This window comes from Perna viridis, chromosome 9, assembly GCF_037379345.1.
Source record: "Perna viridis isolate PV_CMFRI_1.1 ecotype Kerala chromosome 9, ASM3737934v1, whole genome shotgun sequence".
Taxonomy (NCBI): domain Eukaryota; kingdom Metazoa; phylum Mollusca; class Bivalvia; order Mytilida; family Mytilidae; genus Perna; species Perna viridis.
Window position 1 is genome coordinate 26,374,622 of NC_142453.1, and position 10,141 is coordinate 26,384,762.

General features: G+C 32.7%; 1 protein-coding gene across 1 annotated transcript; it reads right to left on the minus strand.

The window, feature by feature from the left end:
• Positions 1–8,942: 8,942 nt before the first annotated feature.
• Positions 8,943–9,398, minus strand: LOC148607537 (GTPase IMAP family member 4-like). Its single transcript, XM_088543541.1, has one exon. The coding sequence runs from the start codon at positions 9,396–9,398 to the stop codon at positions 8,943–8,945; it is 456 nt and encodes a 151-aa protein (XP_088399667.1).
• Between the last annotated feature and the right edge of the window lie 743 nt (positions 9,399–10,141).

Genomic DNA, 10,141 nt, shown 5'->3' on the forward strand with positions numbered 1-10,141 from the left:
CACCATTGTTCCAGCATTACGCAAAGCAATTGATCGAGCAGTTTGTAAGGCACCAGATTCGATTGCTATCTTAGCAGCGGCTCCAACAGCTAATCGAGAAGAACAAGCAACCATCCCAAACTCTCCTGCTAATGTAAGAACTCCAAGTGAACCCAGAATGCTGCACTCTATCTTTTCGATACGCTCACCCCTTTGTAGCATTTTGTTTTCAATTTCTTGGAATTTTTCATTGGTATAATAATTTCGGCCATTCAGATGATCTATCTTTTAAACAATTTTTGGACTCAATCTTCATATTCAAAAGACGCACTTTTATTGTCAAAGAAAATGTATCTATCTTTAGAAATGAGAGTTTTGTAATCAGTCGGTAATTGATTAAGGAATTTATCTTTCATCCTCTCCAAGTTGTCTTTATTATCATGTTTTCAAAATTAGTAAAAACAATAAGGGAAAAGGAATGAAGTTTCTTACTAAACATTCGAGAATAAAAGCTTAATGTTTCTATAGCGGGTTTATCAAACCAATATTGCATGAGGACCAAGGGACGATTAAATCATACTCAATTTGACTTCCTGTTCAATTTCAGCCTTTGTTTTATTGTGATTAAAAATCCCTGGTGTATCGACGACAACTAATTTTCTCCGAAATCTAGAACTTAACTTCAATGTACTTGTTTTGGTTCCAGACTAATCATCATCTCCAAGGAGAGTGTTGCCGGTTTCACTTTTTTCCGGATCCAGTCTTCCCTATCAACAGTATTCTAATTTCATTGTTCTTATATCTTCGATACAACAATTAAAGAGTTTTCAAGGGAACACAACTAAGAACATAAAATAACTAAAATATGGCATACGAAGTAAATAAACAACTCGGACTCCACAAAAACAAACAGGGAGGATGGACCAGGTGCACCGGTAGGGTTAGTGTCCTCTGCTTTTCTAGTGTTTTTCTAGAAAGGAAAACTTGACAAGTTGAACAAACCAGTTTTCATGGTGCAGATGGGTACACAGCAACTAGCCACGAGTTCGTGATGACGACCATAAAACTTCTGTTCTGTAGTGATGACTTTAATCTTGTAGCAACAACCCTGTAACCCTGTTCCAGAAGTCTAAACACAATATTAGAATACCAGAAATAAACAGGGAGCTATTTATGTATGTTAATTTTCAAACGAAACTATATCGCCAATCGATCATTATCCTTCAATAGGAACACCTGGAACGTGTTTTGTTTTCTATATGACCTGTAAGTGTTACGTACTATATCAAGCTATATGTAATGTTTTCTATCAGTTATGGAATCAATAATTGGAAACACTTTCTAGAAATATAAATAGTATTTAACTATTTTATTTAGAAACTGGGTGTATAATTTAAGACCCAAATTGATCACACATATATTTGTTTTGTCAAAAAGAAATCGAACCATGTACGAATCTAAAATTACGTAATACAAACAGTATCTAATCGAACAGCTTATGTCATTATTGGCATAGGACTTAATTTGTTCGTTTACCATTTTGTGTACTTTGTCAACTCAAATCTGAAAAAAATAAAACTCAAAAGGAACAATAAGCTTGTGAAATTAACGAAAATATGTTTGTTTTAACCATTCATATTTAAATATGAAATTGAAGATATAGAAACATGTCTGGTGTTTAGAATACCCTAAATGTAGTTTTTGTTTTTGTTTTTGTTTTTTTGTTTTTTTTTTTTTTTTTGTGGTGTTCTAATTTTCGATATTAGACATATTACCCGTCAAATGATTTCGAAACCGCGAACATTGATAAACATAAATAGGTTCACTCGTCAGAATCCGCGAAAATCAATACGATTACAGCACCAATTTATTCAACATTATATAAATGGACCATAAGCTGCAAGTACGGACGGTTCACATACGACTTGTGTTTGCAAATAAATAACATAACCATATCTATATTTATAACTTTATGAATATAGCTATATTTTGTGTAAATAATAATATGACAATGTTATTTATGAGGAAAACGTTTGGATTCAGTCAATGTTATAACGGATAATATATAAATAAAGAGGTACAAATAATTTAAATATCACAAATTTTGCTCTATTCTTCCAGTATGGAAAACGAGTCTTTACCATCTGTTTATAGTTCTACAGGACTTCGCATACCCTGCACAGATGACTATGGTTCGAGAAGCTGAAAACTGATGAGTGTACAACCAAAACGATTGGGAGCTGATATATACTGGCTAGCTTGGCAATCTCTCGCTGGAGGTAAACATTAGATTACCCTATGATGTTAGCTCTGATATTGATGTGTGTATTGTGTTTCAAACTCGAACTGTTCTCCGGCATGAAGAGATTTGTAGAAAAATAGTATTGATAGATCTTTCCTGGTATGAACGGTGTTGGCGTCGTGATCTTGGAGATCTTATATAGGGTTCTTGATATTTTTCAACATATTTGTCACACTTGTGTATAGACAATGCCACACTCCTTTGCGCGTTATCAAGATGCTTTCGTAGCACTGTAGGACTGGATAGATCTCATACCATTGCATTATACCCCAAAGTAGATTTGACAACGGTACAGTAGCTAGCCTCTCTGACTTGTTATGTGCATTCTCCGAGGTTCCTTTCATTCAAAGGGTTCCTTTTGCATTGGCAGCTGCTGAATACACATGTTTATCTAATAACAGGTCTTTAATTAATGTTTCTCCGAGGTGTGCGTTGACATCAGCAATTTATACAGTGTGGCGATATAGTTTGTACTGGGTTTGGAAAACTCGTTTGTTTCTTAACCGGAAGCCAATCTTATAACTGTGCAAGTTTATGGCTGAAGCTTATCAGTCACATATTTCCAATCTTCCCTGTTCGCTAAATGCTTGCTGTAGGATTGTGTTGTCTATTTTGTTCTTGATGCTTCTCAATAGTATTATGTATTTTGTAAAGAACCTTGTCTCTGATGGTATGCCTGTCTCAGGCATGTCATTTATCCACGCTAGAAACAGAAACGGGTTTTATGGAATCTTCTCACACTTATTCCCAATAATTTAAGTTTACGGAGGGGTCTGATGTAAGGCCCCTTGACGAACGCCTTGTTAAAATCAAGTAGTAATAAATCGTCTAAGAATTATTTGGCTAGACTAACAGTAATTTACTTGCTATTAAAACTATAAACTATATTTTAAGGACATGTATAAAAATGGGTACAACTAGGGCAATTTAAAGTGGAGCAAAATCCTGATCTTGCAAAACAAAACAAAACTTACTTCCATTTATTATTGGTCCTTCGTGCGTGTCCACACCTTTTATACTTTTGACTTATCTTTCGGCGAATTTTCGCGTTGATCGATGGGTTCATATGTTTCGGTGTTTTTTATATAAATTTGTACTCCGTGGTTAGAATTCTGTGGATAGCAGTTTTAAGGTGGATTCACATGGTTTCAATATTGTCAAAAAGTGAGGTTTTGAAAACACTGTAAAACGGTACTAGGTCTTTTCGGATTTCGTGGATGTTGTCTTGTCTCCAAATGAATATAGTTCGCCTAATTGGTTTTAGTTCACATCTAGCGGCACACTACTAGGGTCGATGTTACCGAGTGAAGGAAAGGGTTTACAGCATTGTTAATATGGGAGGTGCGATGCAAATATAAGGTCCAGTGTGTTCTCTATTTTTTGTAAGTCAACAAGCTGTTCCAATTCATTATCTAATTCAACATACATGTTTGTGTGGTTTGTTATTGCTTTGATGTGATAGTCTGACCAGTCCAATCTATATTTGGGAAGTTAAAATTCCTTTCTAATATCAATATGTCCTTAATATGCTTGTTTCCTATTTCAAATATTCTGTTTTGCATTTAAGGTTAGTGTCTACATCAATTTTTTTCGGTGATTGGTAATATGTGGAAAGAGTTATCAAGGGAACCAATGTTCTAGCAGAAATGCAAAGAGTGTAATCCAGTGACAAAGACATTGAACACAGATAAATACAACAAGGAACATAAAGTAAATAAACTAATAATTACAAAGTCAGAAAAGTAAATGCTCAGCTTAGACTCCGCTAAATCCTGGGAGCATGGACCAGGTGCATCCGTAGGGTTAGCGTCTTCTGCTCCTCTGACACACCCGCCGATTTGCTTATAAAATGTCATGTCCAGGGTAGATGAGAAAGAAAATGGAAAATTATTACACAATGAACAAAATAGCAACTTATTCTTTCCATCTATTTTTTATCGAGCCACTTGATAAATTCTAGTTTGTTGTCGTTCATTTATCGTGGATTTTATTACTCTAGTTATTTGGACCTTTTCAGAGCTTACTTACGATTGTGTTTAGACTTGTTGAAGACTTTTTGGGGATCTCTGAACATTTTACTATTTTACTTTTGCATTGTTACGTTATTCGTTTTTTTATTGTTCTCTTTATTTAGCTAACAATCATATACCATTCTTTAAATAATTTGCACCGTTACATCTGAATTATATATCTTTGACATAATTAAAGACTGTATATGTGAAGTTTATAGGTTATGTTAATAAACGGAAAATGTTGTAGATGATTAATGAATCAATACATATACAAATCAAAATAGAACCTTATTTAATGAAGTCTAAATGAACAAATTTTCAATGAGATATATGGAATGAATTTATGATATTAACAAATAATATACAAGTATTAGCTTTTCAAAAAAGTTAGTCGTCTCTTCACGTTAAAATAGAATACGTGAATGTCCTTAAATGTTATATTTTCCTTATTTAAAAATTATAAAAGATATAAATTTTTAAATACATACGGTAAATAATTTTCGGAAAAAAAACTTTTAAGGGCTGTAATGTTTCAAAAAATTTTGGATTTTGATGTAATTTTGCAGGTGGGTACACTTTTTAATGCCCTACATTATGGCATTACGTATATTGATTATCTATCTTGTATAGTTTAAGAGCTGCAGCTCTATCAAACTTTATGAAATTTTATGAAAATTTGCAGGAAGGTAGAGCTTTGAATGTTCTACATTAATGCTTCTTACATTGATTATCTATCTTGATGCTGACAGACTCCCAAAGATATATTATCACAACTCATTACATCATCCTAGGGTACATAGTTTCGTAGAAATTGACTTTGACATAAAACGTAACCAAAGTCAATCATGCATGATCAAACTTTCTTCTATGTTTTCGACAAAATCATTCATGGGCGAAAAGCCCGCGAAAATATAACGCGAATACACGATAGATAATGTAGTGAATATTAAATAACATTGATAGTATCAAAACTTTCTTGAAATTATTGTTATATATCAATACCATATTGAATGTATATCGTAATTTGATCGTTACCACTATTTATGAAGTTTACCGATTCTTCAGATTTAAGACTGGTTTCCGTGTAGCCAGTATCAGTCTAAAGAAGATGCTAAAATAATAATATACCGTAAGCGCATACGGTTCTACGTATTGATTTTAGAGTGTGTTATGTTGTCAGCCAATCATAAATAATCGGCGCTTCACTTCTGCGTTATTTGAGATTTTTATCCAATGAGAAGATGGTTTTCAATTTCTTCGTGCATGTTATCTGCTTTCAATTCTTTATAATCGCCTCCATGGAGACGATTAATTACGCTGACCGTCCGCAGTTGAGTCGTCAATTTGTTTATCTGACATTATGGTGTAGTATGTGCAGTCTGTCGTTATCGATATCATATACCTACCGTGAATAACTGTTCAAGTGTTATCTTTATATGGATATGTAATCTCATGACATTAAAAATAGTTGTTAAAAGCTTTGTCACAGTTTTGTTTGTTTGTTTGTTTGTTTTTGTTTGGGGTTTTTTTGGTTTTGTTTGTTTTGTTTTTTTTTTTCTTGGTTTATTCCATTTTTGATTCTTTAAAAAGGGCTGTATCAGCTTGTAACCATATTCCTTGTTATTAGTAAAAACGTTTATTTTTTTAAACAGCATGTAGCCAACGCGTAAAGAAACATACATGTTATGCTCAATTGTGCACATACACTTTTAACTGCTGCAGTCGTATTACCGTGTTATCATATATTTTGGCCATACTCTATTTGGTTATCATCTTAATTGCCAAATTTACTGTGACCTAAAGTGTAATTTACTGTTTAACTCATCACATGTTTACGTTACATGATCATCAACAAGCATTGTTTTGCAAAAGAAAAAATGTAACCTTGTAAAACATACTACAATCCACCATGTTTTTAGTGAAATAACTTAATAAATGTCAAATAGCAAACTGGTTGTGTTACATAAAATTAAAACTTTAGCTATTTAGTCAATTGTTGGAAATACTACACAGGTAAGCCGTAAAATATTAATAGAGTAATTGAAACTTAAAATAAAATAGGTATTCCTTGTAAAGCCAACTGCTGAATTGCCTTTTGCCTTTTCACAATCAGAAGATGATATTCATTAAAGAGTCTTTGTGTTTTATAATAAGTTCTAGTTAATCTTCTTTCAGATACCATGGGTTTTATCACTCCTGTTGTCTAAACCTTCCAGAGCTTACTTACTATTTATGCTAACACTTGTTGAAGACCGTTTGCATTTCACCGTATTTGTTTTTTTTTCTATTGCTCTCTTTGTCTTATTTACATAATATTCTCCGAATTATTTGCTCCATTATTGACATCATTGATTTGTATGAATTTCATTTATTTCAGATTTACCTAGTAATGACCTAACGCTTTCAATATAAACATGTTCATTGAAATATATGTATTATGATAAACATTTGAATTATTATCTTTTGACACAATTATAGACTGTGTAGGTGAAGTTCGTAGGTTATGTTAATAAACGGAAAATTTCTAGTAGATTTTACATGAATCAATAATATACAAATCACAACTGAATTTACCTAATGAATGGAAAGATATTACAGGTCTAAATGAACAAATTCTCTGTAAGATGTATCAAATGAACTTACGGCATTATACAGACCGTCGACAGTTGAGTCGTCATTTCGTTTATTTAGCTTTATTGTGTCGTGTGCGCATTTTATCATTGTGATATTGTGTTACAAATGTAAGCAAAATGGACCACTTTTCTTGTGTAGGTTTTATGGCAGTGCTGTATACGGGGTAGAAAAGAACATTCTTCAGAACCATACTTTTAATATAATTGATACATTACATTAATATTATTTATTGCAATTATTAATAACAAAGTTTTTACTTGTAGCCAATTGCAAAGCAGAGGTTAATGATTTACAACACTTTCTGGAGGATGAAATAAAATGTGATTTGAACGGCTTTTTATTAATTTTTGAAACCCATTATAAATTTGTAACGGTCATATAATCGGTGTTAGAACTCAAAAAAGGGGGTGATTTATGGTGTTCTTTAGTTATTTCGCTCTCGATAGTATACACGAAATATAAAATACTCGTGCTAGTTCTTTCGTTTCGCAATACCTATGAATAATATTTATTTATATTGCACAGCAACCAAGTTGATAGCTGCTTTATCCGCTGGTGCAAAAATGTTGATTAAATTGTACAGGATATTTCATCAGCATTTCTTCTAATCCATTGTTTGTAATAAGCATTCAAGGAATTATTGATGGTGTTTCAACACTCCTACCAGTAAATTTTACCTTGAAGACGATAAAAAAATTTAGGGTCCTCTTTTGTCCGGTGCATATCGAAATCTTATACTTGCACAACATATGGGCAGTTTGTATTAGTGTCCGTATCAGGAGAGACAGGAGTGTAATTAAAAATAATATTACTAGTAGGTGGTTTTATTCTGTGGGAATAAGATAGAATGGGATGTTACTATGAAGTCTGTCTCGATTTGAATATAATATTTTCTAACATTTCAGTATTTATCTGACGACAGTTTCACCAGAAATCCGAAGATTATTTTAAAGAGGGTCTAAGATCAGTAAGACATATCTTTGGAATATAATTTTAATTTGTCAGCTGTTGATTTGTTGTGAACGAATTATAACCTATGTTAATCGACAACATATTTGTCCAGTGTAGTTGACGTGTTTTTTTAACAAACTGTCGGCATCCAATTGGAAGAAATTGTGCTCCCTTGATTACTCCATGTTGCGTATGTATGTTTTCAATATCTGGTCTTTGACCTGAATTACATTTTGTTATTATCGCCATAACCTTGGTTCCCTCGATTATTCTTTGACACATTGGTATCTTTTGCTCGATAAAATCACAATAGTTTTTTGTTGCTGTAAACCAGACAAAATAGGTTTCAATTCATACTAATACTATATGTACACGGTGGGAACCTGCAACAAAACTAAGTGAATTAATTAAAAAGTTTCGATATCAATTTACTTTTAAATTTCCAAAATTTATAACAGCCAATCATTTTTTTTTTTTGGCGTAGCTGGAAAAGTTTTATTGTACAGGACATGGTCATGGTAGGTCATCAACATCAAAAGGAAAATTAAATAATAATTCATATTTATAAACTATTGGTGGTAGCAAAAATATCAAAAATATTTTTATAAATGTAAATCCCCTTTGTTAACATTTAAAAATTATAAAAAGCCATATTAGTTTTTACAACATTTGACGGAAATTTGATTAAATGTGGACTAGAAACCAATTACTTCCCAGTTCGAACTATGTATTGGTTATTTCAAAGCTTTTTGAAAGATTTAAAAGTTTTATGGTACGTAAGTCATATTTTAAATGAACATGAAACAAATCTCCTTTACGATGATTTTAAGTTATCGTCCAGAAATAAGAATTTGAAACATCGATTTTAAACATTTGTTTTAATTTTCAAACCCTTATCACTCTACTAAATCGGCAAAGTATATCAATTATATAACAAGTATTGCCTACATTCTACAACGTGTATAGCAAAAATGCATAAATAGGATATTCTATGACGGCAATGCCGAATAACGCAAAATGTTCCATTGTATTTTCTGACACCCACACCAGATTAATCGCAGAGTTTACCTCGGGAAAAATTTGAGAATTAAACCAGCAACCACAACAGTAGCTCCAGCACCAACACCAATTTTTCCCCAGTCAATTCCTTCTTTGGCTTTTTCAATTTTATCTAGCCCTGAAAAGTCTGATGACTGCAGGAACTGTCTGCCATTGTTAGCGGATATGACTTTATCGATGATTTGAAATATTTTTTGGGCTTGAGCGTTGCTCTTTGCTCCATTTAATTTGTTGTTAAAAACAACATACCTGTAACCTATATCCGAAAGAAAATCTTTGTATTCTTTTGGAAGTTTTGCAATGTATTGGTCTAAATCAATTCTCTGACCACAATCGCGCATATTATCTTCCCAAATGTCATAGTGTGTGAAAACTACAATTACATGATTTTTCAGCTTTTCTCCAAAGGTTCTTCCGTAATATTGTAAAGTTTCAAGATCAGTTGTATCAAATCGACCCATTTGTACACATAAAACGAGTACGTGCGGTCCTGGTGACAGCAATATCATGCTTTCCTTGATGTCTTCTCCAATGATGTCTAACGATCCTTCTGCGTGATACACACCTGGAGTATCAACGACGAGAACTTTTTTTCCCAAAACGCAGATTAATTTCCGATTGACATGTCAATGTTCCAGGTTCTGGATTAGGGGAAAAGTTGAATGCATTAGGTATTCCCAAAATAGTGTTTCCGCTTCTACTTTTTCCTGCCCCTGTTTTTCCTATCAGTAAAATACGAATATCTTCCATTTTACTCATTCTGGAAATTTTGAAAACGTAAAAGTAAAAATATATATCAGTCCACTACAGAGATAAAAAAAAAAACTTTTGATTGTTACTATTCAGCTATATCCATCAATGAAAAACAAGTGCTTATATACAAAACGGGTTAGTTCTTATTTCAGGTGAATGATCAATTGAACGTTTTAACAATTTCCAGATTACTACAAATGTACAGTAAAATCCTTGGGGTTGACACTTTTCTTCCTATGAAAACTCTAAAGAAATCAAGGAAGCATGTGATTTCGAATGCGATGTATTATGTTTACCTATACATTAGTCAAGCAATCTGGAGCAAATTTTATAGAAGTTGTTTACTCTGTGGTGGAAGTGCCATATTTTGCACAGTGATTCATATGAACAATCATACACATAAGTTCAAGAGGGCGAAGGCGTTAATATGATTACTCTTTGATAATTCACA